Genomic DNA, 19,828 nt, shown 5'->3' on the forward strand with positions numbered 1-19,828 from the left:
GTAACCTCCAAAATATGTACAAACTCCAAAACACAACAGAAGTGCTCCAGGATGCTAGGGGCAGTGTTGAGCTTTTGTTACCTAGTGGCTACACAAGCCAGGAACTACCAAGGACCGGATTTGTTGTGTGGTAGTAACAGGTAAATGACTTTTTTTTTAAAATTATTTGAATATATATATATATATATATATACATATACATATATATGTGTGAGTGTTTGTGTATAAATACACAAACAATAGACATATGCTTTCCACTGTGTAGTTTAAGTGATCTAGATAGCTCTGTTTTGGAAGTTCAGTTAATGCTAGTGATGTGTTTTGGAGTTTGTACGTGCCTTGGAGTTTGTACGTGCTTTGTCTCTAGGGGCCCCTGTATATATTTATATATAAACCTATATAAATAAAACCATGTTGTTGTTTTTTTTACATTAGTAAAAAAAACTGGTGTTGGCCAGAGGGGCCGATGGCGCGATATGGCAGCCTCGCCTCTGTCAGTCTGCCCCAGGGCAGCTGTGGCTACAACTGTAGCTTGCCTCCACCAGTGTGTGAATGTGAGCGTGAATGAATAATGGCATTGTAAAGCGCTTTGGGTGGCTTGAAAAGCGATATATAAATCCAATCCATTATTATTATTATTAGTAGTAGTAATTCCTTTTGTGCATAATTTTATATTGTTTTTGATATTAAATTAATTAAAGCAACAAAACAACCTGAAGAGCTGGTTGGGTGCCGAAAGAGCCGGCTCTTTTTTGTGAGCTGAGCCGAAAGAGTCAGTTCTCTAAAAAGAGCCGTAAATCCCATCACTATTAGTTGGAGCACGGTGCTTGTGGATCCATGTCTTTCCTGCCTCTGGCTGCTGGGTGGTGTTATTGCGGCTTCCCACCCTCATTTTTAAGTACATACTCATACTCGACACTCTTTCTCTTCCTCTTTCACTCAGACACACACCCCACAAGAACATTGTTGATTTGTGTACATGTGCAACTGAAATAACATAATTGGAAATTAAGAAATAAACAGCTAAAAGAAACACCTGAAGAAGAGGAGCCTATAAAGAATTTTTAGAGCTGGTCTTGGAAAAGCAAAATGTGTTTGGCACAACAGTGTATTCAGATCCTAATTCTGAATACAAAAGCTGCCAGACAAAATAGGATTAAAAAAAGATTTAAAAGTTCAAAAATTTCACCCCTTTTTAACATGTTCTAAAGCCATCAAGTAGGCTGGACTGGCAGCTTTTGCCAAGCCAGTTCTGGTCCCTGGGCCTTATGTTTGACACCCCTGCTCTAGACATTTGAGTGAATTGTGATTTTGGATAATGTGGTTTTGGGGTGGCTGTAGCTCAGGAGGTAGAGATACTAACCCCAAGTTGCTCTTCGATGCATCCATTGGAGTGTGAATGTGGCATGTTTAATAGAACGCTTTGAGTACTCCGGGAGAGTAGAAAAGCGCTATATAAGACCATTTACCATAACATTATTTATGTCATTACATTTCTTGAAGACTAGAACTGTAATTTAACTTCACAAACAGAGCTCATTTCACTGCATGTTGTACTCTGTATGATTATGTATATGAAGCTTGTTTGTTGTTATCCCACTCAGTTCAGTTCTGTGTAGTTATGTAGCACCATTTCACAGCACAACAGTTGCTTCAAGGCAGTTTTTTATCTCTTATAAAACAAGACAGAAAATATAGAGTCATGTAAACATCACTCCCACTGTTTAGCCATGGTTTTATCATATGCAAGCATTTCCATGCTAATATGTTTACTGTGTCAAGACTAATAAAATGTTTTCCAACACTTGGACAGGCCACCAAAGCATGTTAACAGTCACCTATGTATATTTTGTGACTTATTTTGGTTTTTTTTTTTCAATCCATGGACAATCTTATTTTCAGAGTTCAATTCAATTCAGTTGAAATCAATTTTAGTTATATATCGCCAAATCACAACAACAGTGCTTCAAAACAGTGCAGAGTTCATCTCTGCTAACAACCCTTCTTGTCATCAGCTGTTAAAGCCTCTTGTCTCTCTGGTCCACAGAGAGACAAGAGACAATTACTGTGTAGCAGTGGGCAATATAGCTTGAAAAGTATATCGCAATACTTACGCAAATTTGCAATATTGATAATTCTGATGATATACAAACAAAATGCTAATTAACAATGGGTGAGTTCAGATTACAGGTAGCAGCATTTAATAGTGCAAACATGAAAAACATTTTCCATCCTTATTTTCCAACAAGTTACTGTCATTGATGACACAGTGATACTGACACAGCATCATTTCCGGTGCCACAGAATAACCCAAATGGAAGCCCAAAAGTAGCCAACCAGTAGGGCAACAAAATAACTCAACAATTGTTCAGTGTACCTTTTATTTATTTATTTTTTTACAAAATGCTAATCTCACAGGAGCCAGGCTGCAGTATGTGTAAAGAGATTATGAGTTTCACAGCTTTTCTAAACCAGGGGTAGAACAGTGCATAGATCAAAGGGTTTAGACAGGAGTTAAAATAGAACAGATAGAGCACAAAGGATACAGATGAGCTATTGAGTGGGTCATCCCTGGCAAGAGTAACACAATAATAATATGGACAGAAACACAGTAGAAACACAACTACAAGAACACCCAGAGTCCTGGCTGCTTTTAACTCTGATTTCTTTGTTGTTAGAGTCACTGAAAGCTGCAGAGCAGTAGCTGTAACATGAGAGCGCATGGCACGAGCCTGAGACACAGCCACCACAAATACTCTCAGATACAGAACTACAATGACAGTAACTGGAACAAAAAAGGTTAAAAGAAGGTCAATAATTCCTGTAATTAAGTCAACAACAATTGTACATTCTCCATAGCAGGAATTATGCTTCCCTGGTTGAGTTAGATCATCCTTTACAAACAGGCTGCTATAGAAGACAGAAGAGAGCCAACACAGACAGATAGAGAGTTTCACTCTTCTGTCTGTGATTCTGGTGGGGTAATGCAGAGGGTCACAAATAGCCAAATAGCGGTCAATTGATATTAGCACCATGTCTCCCACTGAGGTAGAGGTAACAATGAAAGACATATAATTGTACATAGAACAGGTGAGGTCACCGAGAAACCAGCAGGCTGTATTTCTGAGGATTTCTCCAGGCATCAACAGGAGACCAACAAGAAAGTCTGAGACAGCCAGAGAGAGGAGGAGGATGTTAGTGGGTGTGTGAAGCTGCCTGCAAGAAGACAGAAAAATTATTAAATTAACAGTCCTCAAATCGCCAAATTAACCCTCTCGAGGCAGGCGTTGCCGATTTGCAACAGTTAAAAACTAACAACCTGATTACCCCACATACATATTTTATGAGGGGTTTTTTTTGATAATTTTGCCCAAATATCAGATTTTTCCTGTAACTAAAACTTAATTTGAGCCTGAGAGGGTTAAAGCAACCCAACAAACAGTTTTGATCATTTCTAATCGACCACTTCTATATCAGATGGTTTAATTGTAAACACCACTGAGGTCACAGAAAAATAAAAAGTTAATTAGCTTACAGAATGTATAAGCTACACACAGCTATTAAAAAAATAACAACAACTCTGCCTGTAGTGGGAGACTGAGATGATGACGAGCAGGTTGAGAGTCACAGTTAGCAGCGAGATGGAGGACAACACAACATGAAGGAACACAAATTCTGACAGAGGAGTTATAGGTTTCTTGCAGGAGGTGTTGAAGAGTTGTGGAAAACAGAGCTCTGCCACATCCTGTGTATCCATTTTCTCAGACCTGCAGAGGTCTGTAGCTCTCTGTAGCATTACAAACAGAATTAGTTATATAACTCACCCCTTCTCACTCCGCCCCTCGTCTTTTTCTCAATGTCAGTTGGATATCTGTGCTCCATCCCTCACTGTGGATTTCAATTTCTTTTCTGCAACACCCTTAGCAGTGTGTCTCTCTCCTATCTTTCTAACTGGTATACTCAGCCTTCTTCACCATTTACAACTTCTTTTTCTTCTAATAAGAATGTCCTGTCTGATGCCAATATTTTCAGACTGACTTCTTACATTTGTGTGTCTGTGATGCCTGCTGAGGAGCCCTACCACTTACATTACAAATTTATGTTTGCCAAGACCAGGGTGCAATTTGTGCCAGAGTTAAATCCTACTTCAAGTTGGCACTGTTTGCCAGCTGTGCCATTTGACTTACAATGAAATAATGTTGAATTTCAAAAGCAAAATTGTCTTCAGTAAAGAAAACCCATATCAAACTTGGAAAACAGGCTACTTTAATGGTGGACTATTTCTGCTTTTTATGGCATATCATGTGTAGTATCTATACTCCTCTTTTACCCATCTCTAAATCTCTGTACAGGAAGTGAGTAAAGTCTATTTACTGAGATCAGCAGCAGCAGCACTTTCAGAGTTTGAGAGCTACTAAAATTCAAAAACAATCCAGAACCTCATAAGTCAAGACTGATGTGGCCAAATAATGTCCTCTGTTTGAAAGTACGGCTCTTACATTATCTGATTTTTTTTCATTGGGCTGGGCAGAATAAATGTTCGCAATATTATTACAGCATCTAGAGAAAATGTAAAAGATAAAAATTAATTTCACCCATAGCATTTTTTTTAAACTTTGTTTATTGCAATGTTGGATGGATCAAGAGGTTTTGCCTGGGGCTATCTGAGCTGGTTAAACACATATTATCAATTGAAAATAAACAACTTAACAGAATGTGTTGTGTTCTGTTTGAAGGTAAAAAGATAAATTCTATGACGACCACCAAAATATCCAAAAATATGTTGAAATTCTCTACAGTCCTTTGTTTCTGCTTTTTCCAAAAATATCTTGTGTGCCCCGAAATCAGTTGTGATTAAAAAAAGAAAAAACAAACAAACAATGAACTGTAGTGGCTATATTCAGTGTTGGGGAATAACGGAATACATGTACCGGCGTTACGTATTTAAAATACAAAATATGAGTAACTGTATTCCATTACAGTTAAAAGGTGGTATTCAGAATACAGTTACTTTGTTGAAATAAATGGAGTACACGGGGGTCTTTTCCTGTTTCATATGTTAGTTTGTCCCCTCTCTATTTTTGGTAATTCCACGCCGGTGGAAACCCAAACAAAACACGCATTAAGAGGCTCTAATGCCTGTGACCATGTCACCTCTACTTGCGACCCGCATAATGCTGTGAAGAAATATTTTTTAAAATTATTGTTCAAAAGATTTTTTAATATGAAGGCAATAGGCAGAGTGTTACAGGCATAGCACTAAAGAATGTACCCTCATGGGCAGTGTAGCCCAGTTATAAGTAAGCTATTAAGACTCAACTGTACACTGTGTTCGTGTTTTCCTCCAAAACAATAAGTTCCATTGGAGCAGCCTTTCAATGCCTCTCTCTGTCTCTCGCTAGCAAAGTTGACCCAGACAACAAAGTAAAGCTAGTTTTCGATTACGAGCCCGACATGGAACCCGAGGTATTAGCTAGAGGTCCCTTTACTACGGTTCGGAGCTGCGGACCTGTTTTATATACAAGCAGAATAGTTTTCTATAGGAGATCGCTGCAAAAAGTGCAACCTTACCTAATGTCCACCCTACTGTTACTCATTTTATATTAAGATTTAAAAATCTAGTTGGTACTGTATGGCGAGTAACCTTCAGTGATAGTAATAAATCACACAGCAATAGTACATTCATGTACTTGTAAAAAGAATGATAATATATTAAGTAATCCAAAGTATTCAGAATATGCTACTCTCAATGAGTAACGGAATACGTTACAAAATACATTTTGGGGCATGTATTCTGTAATCTGTAGTGGAATACATTTTAGAAGTAACCTTCCCAACACTTGCTATATTATCCTTGCTGAGTTTTCACTTTATTGTACATTTATAATAATCACATTCAGGACAGACAAGCAACTATTTTTATGCCTCGGTTTGTTAGCAACAATGACGGTGAAACCATTGTGTAGGCGACTTGTTTATTTTCCAGATAAACCTTTCACAATAAAGCTCAACATCCTGTTGAGACTTTTCAAAATAAACTAAAATAATAACAAAAATATAACATATTCTCAAACATCAAATTTCAGAATATGCATCAAACAAGTTTCCTCAAGTACGAACATGAAATATAAATTTAAATGGCCCTTATACAATCAACCCAAGCAAACAAAACTGAAAAACATTTTCTCAGGCAGGCAGAAGCATAGAGTAAATTCATATGTCAGTTTGTGACTCGTTTCAAAGACAGTGACATGTACAAGCAAGCTAGCAGCTTTACCCTCTAATAGTAAGACTCATGTCAGTGGGAGTTTAGAATATGAGATCACATAGACTTCGGATAGTTTCCAGTTCTCCTTAGCAAGCAATTGGAATGTGTTTCAGAACTTGTTTCTTGGGTAATTAGTAGTTATTAAATACATTAGACGTACAAACCATTAAACAACTCAGGAGGGGAAAGCAGTACTCTACCTGCACTGTGTATAGTGCACGTGTCGCGCTGCTGACTTCGACTGTGAACATTGTCAGGTGGTGAAAAGAATACCACTGGCACGTCTTCTGTGGAGGAAGCAGAGTCTAGGGACAAGGGCGATGACTCGTCTATCTCCGGGGGTGAGGTCACTAAGGCAGTTAAACAACAACTCCTTGGTGGCAGGGCCCTTGGGGTTGATGAGATTTGTCCTGAGTTCCTGAAGGGTCTGGATATTGTAGAATTGTCTTGGTTTTTTGCACCTCTACAATGTTTTGTGGAGATAAGGGGCAGTACCTATTGATTGCCAGACTAGGGTGTTAGCAGGAACACGGGAGGCTGAGCTAGTGGCTGCTGAGCTGCAGAAAACACTGGAGACTGAGCTGAGGGCAGCCGAGCAGCTGACTGAACTGGGGGCAGCTGAGCAGGTGACTGAACTGGGGGCAGCCAAGCAGGTGACTGAACTGAGGGTAGCTGAGCAGGTGATTGAAGTGGAGACTGAGCTAGAGACTGAGCCGGTGTTTGAGGTGAAACAGGGGCTGGAACACTGACAGGCAAAGGAGTAGGCTTAACAAAAAAATTTGTGTAAAACTGGTTCCAGTGCGGTGCATTGAAGCAGCAGATGAGAAACAAGTCTCTGAATCCTCGGTCTTCAAATTAGCAGTCCTAGTTAGTATGTCTCCGGGCTCGAAGAGAGCAGAGCGAAAACAGTCATCAGAATTTAATGTAGCCCTGGAAAAGGCAGTCTCAGTAATTTCAGTGGCAGGGAAAACAGGAAATCCACTGTTATTATTACCACCTGCCACACAAAACACAGCCCCAGAATAAATTGTCCCAACATTGGAAGAGGTGGAAAAAGTGTCTCTTTCACTCACCACCACAGGAGTTTGCTCCGCAGCTGTGGGCGTGAGCGCCACTTTCGCCGGGATGGAGGAGAACCGATCCACGAACCTTCCAGCGGACCGGGCTGGAAATCTTCTGCTGGACAGGATAGTTTAGAGGTAGTGGCTGGGTGCAGATGTAAAGTGTTAAGGATGAAATCCTGTGCAATCTGGGGAAGCGAACCCAGAAACCACAGAAGCCCGGAAATAAGCCGCTGTAACCGGGCCTCCACAGCCCGACAAAACGCCTCCCCTGAATGATCCAGCCAGAGTTGGAGAAGATTCTCCACATTGTAGATAATGTCGTCTTTAAGCTCCTCAGAAGGATTGAAAGCTGCTGGGTCCATGGTGGCTGGTTCGTACTGTCACAGCTAGCAGGGCAAGCTGTGTGGAATTTAATGAAGGACCCAAGATGCAGGCAGCTTTCAGATGTGAGTGAGTTTTATTAGGGAGGTGAAACCACCCAGGAAAATGCAGGGAAATACACAGACGAACCAGCAACACACCGGGCTTAAATACACACAGGGCAATCAGGGAATGGAAGACAGGAGAGAGACACGGCTGGGATTAATTGATAATTGATAATACCGAGATAATAACATAACATAACATGATAATAACATAACATGATAATAACATAACGAGACAAGGGAAAGCGAAACTAGAAACAGACAAGAGAAATGTACCTTCATAATAAAACAGGAAACACACCGAAAAAACTCTAAACATGCAAACTTAACACAGACTGGGGAAACAGAACATAGGAACTTGAAACGTGGATCAGGAGAGCACAGAGGACACAAAACACTAGGGATAGTCTCAAACAACCCAAAATAAACAAAACCACAGAATATTAATAAACTTAAACATAAACACGGAGTCCACAGACTCCAGACCATGACAGTAACAGGCTTCACGCTGGTTGACACATGCACACAAAATCTATATCTGGATGCTCAATCATCCAGATAAGTAAATCCCAAATGGTTGATGCGGTTCATCTGGACGTAATGTTTTCATTGGGAGAAACATTTTGTTACTCATCCAACTTCAGTCTCAGCTGACTGCAGGTTTCCCCAACCTTCCCAAAGTTTCTCCCATTGAAAACGTTACTTCCAAATGAACAGAATCAGCCTTTAGTTGGAACACACCCTCTGCTAGCTCAGCCACGCATTCGGCCATCATTCTCACCAATTCATTCCTTGCAGGGAGAAAATTTCATGTTAACCTGTGGTGTTTCCCATCAACTGGCAATTTAGAGATAGGAACTCCCTCCAGGGCCTCCCCAGAGGCTGGGTATCAGCCCTTAGCTGACTCTGGATGCCTGAAGGCCAAGAAGCCCCCTGAGAACTGCACTGTGTTAGCGCTGCCTGGGCAGAGTCAGTGCCCTGCACAGCTCCAGTTACCTTCGTGTCTGCCACAGGACCTCGTGCCTGCTGGTTTTGTGCCTGTCTCCACTGGAGGATCCGAGGGGCCCGTCCAGCCTTCGTTTGTCTCCACTGGAGGGTCTGAGGGCCCGTGCAGCCTGCAGCGCTCCCACCTGCGGGTTCCACGCCATCGCCTGCAGCACCACCACCTGCGGCTTCCACACCGTTGCCTGCAGTGCCACCACCTGCAGCTGCCTCGTCTGGTCCTGCTGCCACCACGCCGCCGTCTGGTCCACAACCTGCTCGGACGCCACATACAGGTCCAGGACACCCAGCTCTTCTAAGGCCGCCTCCTCAACGTTGTGATCCACTTTCTGGACCTCCTTCGCCTGCGTGGCCGCCGCTGCCTTCCGCGCAGCTGGCCTAAGGACTTACTTTGCCTGTGTCGCCGCCGCTGCTTTTAGCACGGTTGGCCTCCTGAATTGAACTGTGTGTTGGCTCTGTTTTCTTGTGTTCCTGTGTTTTTGATTTTGTGGCCTGTTTTGGTTTGTTTCCGGACTCGGACTGGATTGCTGGTTCGTCTGTGTATTTCCCTGCGTTTTCCTGTCTGGTTTCCCCGAGTTTCCCTGCATCTCCGTTTCAGGTCTGTTGTTGTTAGTTTTCTCCAGTTTAGGTTATCCTTAGGTTCTGTTTCAAGCCCACTGCGTTTCTGTTCACATCTGAAAGCTGCCTGCATCTTGGGTCCTTTATTAAATTCCACACGGCTTGCCCTGCTAGCCATGACAGTTACAATTGCTCCTGCTTTTTCTCTTTAGTTTAGCTTTTTTCTTACTTATTCTTTTTTCTTTACTTGGACTTTGGTCTGTTTGAATATCTTTCCTTCAATCATGTGGATCGAGAGAATTTTTGTTCTGCCTGTGGCCGTGGAACTGTTACTTTTACTGAGCAATGAGAACGCAACACAACTGCTTTTTACTCGAGAGATCAGCTGATCGCCCTGATGCTGGCTGGCTCATCAGTCAGACCCACAGTGTACCAGCTGAAATCTGCAGGAAAACACACTGAGGATGCAGAGGTGGAGGACAGAAGAGGAGCAGGAAGGAGACTGTGAGACAGTGGAGGCTCGAAGTGAGGAGGAGGTACAAACCGTGTCTGCCATCTATTATAATGGGAAATGTTGAGTCGTTAGCAAATAAAATCGATGAGCTAACAGTGCTAGCATGGAGTCTTGGAGGGAATGTAGCTTGATGTGTTTCACCGAATCATGGATGCACCAGAATATTCCCAACGACAACACATCCGTGGAAGACTTCCACATAACAATCAAAGAAAGGATTTGCTGCCCAGTTATTGAACTGTGCACGGTTGGACTCAGGCCGTATTATTTGCCCAGGGAATTTACCCATGTAATCTTGGTGGCTGTTTACGTTCCTCCCTCTGCTAACCCCACAGCTGCATGTGACATTATCCACTTTGCTATAGCCTGATTACAGACTCAGCACCAGAGTGCCTTCATTGCGATCTCGAGGGACTTCAACCATGTCACCTTGGACAATACACAACCAAAATTCACACAATATGTGGTCTGTCCCACCAGGGGGGAGAGAATATTTAGATCTCATGTTCAATATGGGACTTTAATAGGAAAAAGACAGTCCATAGACACAATTAATAATATTATCCTGTTAAATTAACACCTTCCACTATAAAGTCACAGGACTGATAACGTTTGTTACCCAGCTCCTATATTACCATCTTTGTTAGCCACTAGCCACTAACTTATGATAATAAAACCACAAATACTTTTATATGGGGAATAATAACAGTAGTAGAAAGGTTGAATTCAGTTGGTTAATTCAGCAAAGTGTAGTAGAGTAGTAGTTTTCTGAGAAAAATTAGATATTTTGTATATAGTGTTGTAAATACAGGGAGTGCAGAATTATTAGGCAAGTTGTATTTTTGAGGAATAATTTTACTATTGAACAACAACCATGTTCTCAGTGAACCCAAAAAACTCATTAATATCAAAGCTGAATGTTTTTGGAAGTAGTTTTTAGTTTGTTTTAGTTTTAGCTATTTTAGGGGATATCTGTGTGTGCAGGTGACTATTACTGTGCATAATTATTAGGCAACTTAACAAAAACTAATATATACCCATTTCAATTATTTATTTTACCAGTGAAACCAATATAACATCTCCACATTCACAAATATACATTTCTGACATTCAAAAACAAAACAAAAACAAATCAGCGACCAATATAGCCACCTTTCTTTGCAAGGACACTCAAAAGCCTGCCATCCATGGATTCTGTCAGTGTTTTGATCTGTTCACCATCAACATTGCGTGCAGCAGCAACCACAGCCTCCCAGACACTGTTCAGAGAGGTGTACTGTTTTCCCTCCTTGTAAATCTCATATTTGATGATGGACCACAGGTTCTCAATGGGGTTCAGATCAGGTGAACAAGGAGGCCATGTCATTAGTTTTTCTTCTTTTATACCCTTTCTTGCCAGCCACGCTGTGGAGTACTTGGACGCGTGTGATGGAGCATTGTCCTGCATGAAAATCATGTTTTTCTTGAAGGATGCAGACTTCTTCCTGTACCACTGCTTGAAGAAGGTGTCTTCCAGAAACTGGCAGTAGGACTGGGAGTTGAGCTTGACTCCATCCTCAACCCGAAAAGGCCCCACAAGCTCATCTTTGATGATACCAGCCCAAACCAGTACTCCACCTCCACCTTGCTGGCGCCTGAGTCGGACTGGAGCTCTCTGCCCTTACCAATCCAGCCACGGGCCCATCCATCTGGCCCATCAAGACTCACTCTCATTTCATCAGTCCATAAAACCTTAGAAAATCAGTCTTGAGATATTTCTTGGCCCAGTCTTGACGTTTCAGCTTGTGTGTCTTGTTCAGTGGTGGTCGTCTTTCAGCCTTTCTTACCTTGGCCATGTCTCTGAGTATTGCACACCTTGTGCTTTTGGGCACTCCAGTGATGTTGCAGCTCTGAAATATGGCCAAACTGGTGGCAAGTGGCATCTTGGCAGCTGCACGCTTGACTTTTCTCAGTTCATGGGCAGTTATTTTGCGCCTTGGTTTTTCCACACGCTTCTTGCGACCCTGTTGACTATTTTGAATGAAACGCTTGATTGTTCGATGATCACGCTTCAGAAGCTTTGCAATTTTAAGACTGCTGCATCCCTCTGCAAGATATCTCACTATTTTGACTTTTCTGAGCCTGTCAAGTCCTTCTTTTGACCCATTTTGCTAAAGGAAAGGAAGTTGCCTAATAATTATGCACACCTGATATAGTGTGTTGATGTCATTAGACCACACCCTTCTCATTACAGAGATGCACATCACCTAATATGCTTAATTGGTAGTAGGCTTTTGAGCCTATACAGCTTGGAGTAAGACAGAGGTTCCCAAAGTGTGGGGCCCTAGGGGGCCTAGAAGGTATGAATGAAAAAAAAAAAAAAGAGCGCTTGGACACTGTGGACAGGTTTTGACGGGCTCCCACATAAACGCAAAGCAGGAGATGAAGCATCGCCAAATATGTTTCCAAACCAACTTCCTTCCAAGCCAAAGACAGGAAAATATGGTGAAGCATATCTTCCTTTGGCTTCACCTGCACAAGTGCCAAGGTAGGTCTCCCCTGCAAAATTAGTTTCCCTGCGTCGGGAGCAGCGCTGGGCTCTCCAAATCACGGACAAACAGTATCCCACATTCTTGATTTTAGTTGACAAACACTTCTTGTAATGACTAACTACTCCTGACATTTTGGACATGTTAGCTCTTTATGCAGTAAAGTTACAGCGGGATACAAATAACATCAGGCTGATCCTGCCGTAATTTGTTCCCCCGGTTCAAATCACGGACAAACAGTATCCCACAGCTGTTTATGTGTTTAAACCCATTTTGCACAGAGAGGCATTTTTTGAAAAATGTATTGATAACAATGTTGAATATTATTACACAGGAAAAAAAACAACTACACGTAAAATAATCACACCGTGACGCCTCTGCCTTTCTAAATGCAGGGACAGTAACTGCATGTGTATATGTAAGCGTGTAAAACCTGCAGATAGTCAGATTAACAGTATTTTCTCTCTATCTGCCATTCTGCAATTCATCTCATGTAAACAATAACGTGGCGCACAGCGTGACGTGAAAAGAGGCACATACCTTTGATATTGCGTGACGAACTCTGTAATCCTCGTCCACATGTAAACGCAAAAAGGAGTTTTAAATAATCTCCGTTTTCGGTGAATCGCACGCGCCGTTTACGTGTTGACGAAAAGCCCAAACGCATAGAAACAGCTGCGTTTTCAAAAATACCCGTGTAGGTGTGGACGTAGTGTAAAAGAGTTAGTAGTATATTTTATTACTACCTGTAATTTATTGCCGTTTACTTGTATTTGCTTAATTGTTTACTAAATGTTTGAGGTGTGAAATAAACCGCAGTGGAGTTTGTAAACAAAATATGGGGGTGTGTGTTTGGAGGATGTGTTTGTGCAGGGGGGGGCGCGAACATTTTTCTTGTGAAAAAGGGGGGCCTGGCAAAAAAAGTTTGGGAACCACTGGAGTAAGACAACATGCATGAAGAGGATGATGTGGACAAAATCTCATTTGCCTAATAATTCTGCACTCCCTGTAGTCCATTTGTAAATAAGCACTGAAGCAGAAGGGGTGAACTACCTATTTGTTTTTGTATGTTTTATTTTGCTTGTTAAATTAGGGAGTTAACATTAGTGCTTGTCTTTTGTCTGGTTTTGTTTCATGCAGGGTTTAGGTAGCACTTCTTTGGAATAGCTTCTTTTGTTTATTATTTTGAACCTTGGTAACCCTCGAGTTAATGCTTTCAGTTTTGGTAGCAATAAACCTCACCTTTAACAGTATATTTGCTATTTGGGTCTGGATTTGGGGACCCTTTTTAACCTTTATGTTGCATTCCTGTGCCCCTAGACCGTGACGTAACTTTGAATGAGGAAACTGTTGTATAAAAGCGAGCAAAAAGTGCCAGCAGTGCAATGTAGGCTTTTGCCTACAGCTTGAGAGGAGCTTCATTCGGGGCCAAAAACAAAGTGACTTATTTAAAAAAAAAAAAAAGAGATTCCCCAAAACAAACCATAGACACATACTTGATATTGTTCAGTATTTTATAGCTTAGAGTTCAAATTGAAAATGATAAATTTTTTTACACATTTATTTACATTCTGAGTGCTTTATGCAGGAAAAACTGTAAAAATTTCAATTTTGGTTTTTGTGTTTTTAATCATTGATAACACACTGGTAGTGTACACTAAAGCCAAACAACGACATACCAGGTGTTGAAAAGGGACCAAAGAACATACTCACAGCTGATTTTACAACAGTTTTAGAGCTAAAACAACAAAATAATGCCAGGCAGCTTGCTTAACATAATACGGGTTAAGGGTTAAAATATATGTTCCGCAGATATCATTCATTCACTCATTTAGGTCCTCTCTATAGTATGTTGGCCTCACGGGAGCCAGTGTGAAATATCTGAAGCATGACAATGTGTTTAATAGCTTTTCTAAACCAGGGGTAAAATAGTGCATAGATCACAGGGTTCAAACAGGAGTTAAAATAGAAGAGATAACGGACAAGGGATGTGGATGACTCACTGAGTGAGTCTTCCACTGCAAAAGAAGCGCAATAGTATGGACAGAAACACATTAGAAACACAACTATTAGAACACCAAGAGTCCTTCCTGCTTTCAACTCTGATTTCTTTGTTGTGAGATTCACTGAAAGCTGCAGTGTGACAGCTGTAACATGAGAGCGCATGGCACGGGCCTGAGACACAGCCACTACAAATACTCTCATATACAGAACTACGATAACAGAAATAGGAACAATAAAGGTTAACAAAAGATCAACAGTTCCTGCAATAAAGTTGATGACAAAAACACATTCTCCATAGCAGGAATTATGCCCTCCTGGTTGAATCAGCTCATCTTTTAAAAGGGCACTACTGTACAAAACACAACAGAGCCAACACAAACAAACAGAGCGTTTAACTCTGGTCACAGTAATTCTGGTAGAGTAATGCAGAGGATAACAAATCGCCACATAGCGGTCAACTGATATGAGAACCATGTTTCCCACTGAAGCCGAGGTAATGATGAAAGACACATAATTAAAGAGAGAACACAAAAGGTTACCGAAAGCCCAGCAGGCTATTCCTAGGAAGATTTCTCCAGGCAGCAACAGGAACCCCACAAGAAAGTCTGACACAGCCAAAGAGAGGAGGAGGATGTTAGTGGGTGTGTGGAGCTGCCTGGAATAAGTCAAAAAAGCACCATTACCAAAAAAATCTTCCCTTAAAATTTATGTTAGTCCCACATAACTTGCCATAACATTATGTTAAATTAAACTTTGTAAAACAATTAAAATAACTTGTTTTGGAGAAAGGTGTAGCGGTGGTTTTCTGTACATCAGGTTTTGCACGATCATATTTCAAAACTTAACAAATTAAATCTAATAGAAAATGGAATCTGCCTGAAGTAGGAGACTGAGATGATGACAAGGAGGTTCAGAGCTATAGTGATCGCAGAGATGGAGCACAGCAGGATATTTAGGGGCACAGTTTCAGACCAGTGAAGTGCTCGTCTCCTGCAGGAAGAGTTGAAGAGTTCTGGAAAGCATATACTGTCCTTGTTCTCCATCATCTAGATGAGGACAAGAGTAGCAGCAGACACAGTCTGTTTAAGCTTTCAAATCTGATGAAATTGTCTGTTTCTGGACCTTCATTTCTCCCCTCCCCCTTTCTTATGTGTTCTCAATGGACACTGATGTAACACAGCAGCGTGACTTCAATTATTTTCTGTTCAGTGAACTCTCTTCTCCATCTTACACTGGCTGTTGTTCTCCAGCATTAGTGCCCATGGAATTGGCAGTTTGCACATGTGGAAACACACCATTAGTGCTGACATGTATGTAAAGGTTTTAGAGCAACATATGCTCTCTTCCAAATGACATGTTTTTCAGGACAGGACTTGTATATTTCATTGAGACATTACTAAACCATATACTGCATGTATTACAGCAGCATAGCTTGGTAGTTGAACAGTCCAAGTGCTGAAGTGACTTGACTACAGTACAAACCGTTCACGAATTTAAATCATTTGGAGCATGATGAAATGAAAAATACAATAGTCATGTTCTAGGACTTTGATGGAATGCTATCGGACAAGGATAGGATAAATCCTTCTCCCAAGATCCAGCAACCGGTTCCCAGATGTTTATCTATTTTTTTTAAGAAAAGGGGATGCAACACTGTGAGATTTGTAATTGATTCATTCCAATTTTATGTACCTTCATACAGTGTACTCAAACATAAACAGGGGCTCAAGGGCTGAAAAAAAAAGTTCAAGTGGAAAGCTTATAGGTAGCGCAGGATTTGGGAACAGTTCAGCCTATTAAGAAGAGGAGATGTCTCTGGAGGTTGATCTGGGGGCAAGGCAAAGCAGAGGGACAGGATACTCTATAGTCTAGATACTTGGGATCAGATGACTCAGGCACAGTACAAACACACTCAAGGTTGGCTAGCTCAGCAAGAGGAAACACATATTTAGTCTCTTGAGCAGCTTGCACAGGTTCAAGAAACAAAACCACAAAGCTGACATCCAGAGTTGGCTTTGGGACTCTAACTTATGGTTTGTGACCTCAGACTCTAGGATAATCACCTCTGAGGTGTCTGGCAGAGCCACAGTTACAGAGGAAGCAGATTATAGCATCACTGTTATCCTGGATGGCTCAGAGTCCGTAGGCACTAATAATACCAAGAGTATCAACATTAAACCAGTTTATCATATGTTACTACTGAGATCCATGTTTCTTTTTTGTGGTTTGTGGCTGACGGGAAGAACATGAAGACAGCTGCAAATGGTTGCAGCTATGGAGAGGAGCTGGATAGCCTCAGCAGCAGTTAGTAGATGGCAGGTGAATCATAGAGGCGGGGAGTGTAATCCAGTAATCCAGGGCTGGTAAGAGAGCACAGAGGGTTAAATTAAGTAGGTCTTTTAGCTACTGACACACAAAGGATTTCTCTCAAGTTTTTTATTTTTAATTATTTATTTATTTTTGTCAAAACAGCTTCAGTAAGGATGTATGTCCTTTGAAATTTGAGGAAAGAGCTTGAACATTGGGCCATTATTGTATTTAAAGAAATTGTAGACTGCTGGATCTATAGTTTTATTCATGTTCCACATCATTTCTTATAGAAAAACAAACAGACTTTATGGTATAATTATTTTACATGTAGTTGGGGTTTTTTTTACTGTGTAAGAATATTCAAGAGTGCTATAAAAAACATTTTTCAAAAAATGCCTCTCTGTGCGAAATGGGTTTAAAAACATAAAGAACTGTGGGATACTGTTTGTCAGTTATTTGGACAGGAGGAACAAAATTTGCCAGGATCAACCTGATATTATTTGTATCCCACTGTAACTTTAGTGTATAAAGAGCTAACATGTCCAAAATTTCAGGAGTAGTTAGTCATTATAAGAAGTGTTTGTGAACTAAAGATCAAGACTGCTGGATACTGTTTGTCTGTGATTTGAACAGTCCAGCGTGTGCTCCCAACACAGGAGAATCAAATTCTACTGGGGAAACCTACCTTGGCACCACCGTTGTGCAGGTGAAGCCAAAGGCAAGATATGCTTCATCATATTTTCTATTATTTCGTTTGGAGACATATTTAGCGATGCTTCATTTTTTGTTTTGCATCCATTATGCTAGCAGTGTCCAAGCGTTCTTTTTTCTTTATTCATACCACGCCCCCTGCAATCGCTCTGCACCCCCCTCCAGTGGCGGCGCCGCCCACATTAACATATTTTATTGTGAAAACTGTTGTCGGAACCATACTGAATTTAACCAGATAAATATTTCATATAGTGAGAGAGAGATTATGCAAATGGCTAACAAAGAGCCATTATAATTCATCATACATTGAAATAGCAGACAAATCAACAATACAGCTCTTCCAATTAATGGCTAATTAATACTGTGCTGAACACAGTCCAAAAGATTCATAAGCCACATCAGTGTCTACTGACTGTCTACTGTTTGCTATCATAGCCAAGCTGCTAACAAAGGTAAACAGAAGTTTTCCTACTAATGAATGCTATCCTGTTACAGGATACAAGCTCATCTGTAACCGAAAGGTTGCCGGTTCAATCCCCCTGCTCTCTCTGTCCTCGTCGTTGTGTCCTTGGGCAAGACACTTCACTTACTGCCTACTGGTGTTGGCCAGAGGGGCTGATGGTGTGATATGGCAGCCTCGCTTCTGTCAGTTTGCCCCAGGGCAGCTGTGGCTACGACTGTAGCTTGCCTCCACCAGTGTGTGAATGTGAGCGTGAACGAATAGTGGAATTGTAAAGCGCTTTGCGCTATATAAATGCAATCCATTATTATTATAATTATACCTGCCATTATCTAAAGACACATCTGCTTACCTGTATCTTTTGCTCGTTTCTCCTCTTCTTTTTTCTTTTTTTCTAAACTGAGGACCTGATGGCTGTGACCTTTCTTGTCCATCTTCCATCAGTATTTTTGGACTCCAGTATCAACATCCTACACCATTATGAATGAAATGAACAACCATTATGAATGAAATGTGTACTATTTGGAAGCAGCATGCCCCCCTACCCTTTTGACCGGTTGTGTGTGAGCAGCAGCAGCAAGCAGGCGCACCGAGGGCCCTCACGCTCACTTTTCACGTGTAAGTGTGTGATGGAATTTAGAAAACACATCTATGCAAGTCTATATCATATTGTCTTCTGTTTTTGTGTTTGTTGTGGGGCTGTCAATGTTAACGTGTTAATGCCTTCATCACAATTAACGCGATTAAAATTTTTAATGCAATAACCCATCTGGAGCTCAGAATGGACAAACTTTGGACAAACTGACGAAATTGGTTGATAGAGACCAAAATGGGTTGATAGAGAAATTTCAGGGATTTTGAGTCATTTTGCGCCACATGGATTAATTGCATTAAAAATTTTAATCTGGTTAACGGGTTAACACTGACAGCCCTAGTTTGTTGGTTTGTTTTTATTTAGTTTTATTTTGCAAGCTGGTTATTAGCTCCAGCCAGCCACCGAATACCCCACCGTCATGCCCCTCTCTTCCCTGTGCAGCAAGCAGTGGGCGCACCTTGTAGATGGAGGGCATCCTTACTTCTCGCAAATAGGCAATAGAAAATCGTTCGATGCCCATGCAATCCCCAAAATGCGCTGGCATGTTGTCAGGCCAGCATGGGTTAGAGCAACTTTTTTTTGCCGATGCCATGATGCCGCCCCCACCACGATGCCGCCATGGGGAATGGCCAGTGTTTCCCATACCAAAAACCGCCACTGGGGGGAGGGCTAACAGGGGTAAACTACCTTCACCCGCAGTGAAAACAGGGGTCTGGCCAGCTACAGGATTTTCAAGGATGCAGACTGGGGTCTCCAGTTCAGTGAGCCTGGCCTCCAGATGTATAAACAGGTTCCATTACAGGTATCATTATTACTAAAGGAAGCTGAGGAGTAGTTTGAAATTTTACACACTGAACAGGAAAGGAGGGACAGGCGAAGAGGCCTTGCTATTAGGAAGTTGGCTACAAGCTCAGCTAAGCTAGTGAATCCCTAAAGAAACCATGAATGAATACTGTAAATAAAAACTGTAAAAACAGATTATGCTTCAGATAAAGTATATGAGTATGAAATAAGTTCTTATCTAAAAGTTTTTAATTAAATGGGCTACACAATTAAACAATGCAAAACATCGTTCTGCATTGTAACAGGAACTGAAAGTCGTACTATATGACAGAGAGATCCAACATCAAGTTAGAGCACCTGTGTTGCATGTCTGTTAGTATAATTTGAATGTGTTAATGTTCTTTTGTTTTGTATGGTTTGGCGCCCCCTTGTAGTCACAGTTGGGAAACTTGTTATGCCCAGCTATTTCCGAACAAGTGTGCAGTTAGAGGTGAAACCTTGGCCCACGTATGCCTGTAAGTTTCCATGGTGTAATATAACCTTTCGATCTGATTTGTGATCCATGTATAATGTAAGTATATTAGATACTACTTCAATGGTGTGGCT

The 19,828-nt window shown here is 41.2% G+C and overlaps 2 protein-coding genes across 2 annotated transcripts; both read right to left on the reverse strand.

Moving 5' to 3' along the window:
- Positions 1 to 2,396: 2,396 nt before the first annotated feature.
- Positions 2,397 to 3,757, reverse strand: LOC116320182 (trace amine-associated receptor 13c-like). The gene is made up of 2 exons (XM_031739717.2): positions 3,585 to 3,757; positions 2,397 to 3,216 (listed from the first exon to the last, which is right to left on the reverse strand). The coding sequence occupies exons 1-2, from the start codon at positions 3,755 to 3,757 to the stop codon at positions 2,397 to 2,399; spliced, it is 993 nt and encodes a 330-aa protein (XP_031595577.2).
- A 10,444-nt stretch (positions 3,758 to 14,201) lies between these two features.
- LOC116320183 (trace amine-associated receptor 13c-like) lies at positions 14,202 to 18,914 on the reverse strand. Its single transcript, XM_039599804.1, has 3 exons — positions 18,897 to 18,914; positions 15,240 to 15,409; positions 14,202 to 15,018 (listed from the first exon to the last, which is right to left on the reverse strand). Exons 1-3 carry the CDS (start codon positions 18,912 to 18,914, stop codon positions 14,202 to 14,204), a joined length of 1,005 nt encoding a protein of 334 aa, XP_039455738.1.
- Positions 18,915 to 19,828: the final 914 nt, after the last annotated feature.

Source organism: Oreochromis aureus, linkage group 16, assembly GCF_013358895.1.
Source record: "Oreochromis aureus strain Israel breed Guangdong linkage group 16, ZZ_aureus, whole genome shotgun sequence".
Taxonomy (NCBI): domain Eukaryota; kingdom Metazoa; phylum Chordata; class Actinopteri; order Cichliformes; family Cichlidae; genus Oreochromis; species Oreochromis aureus.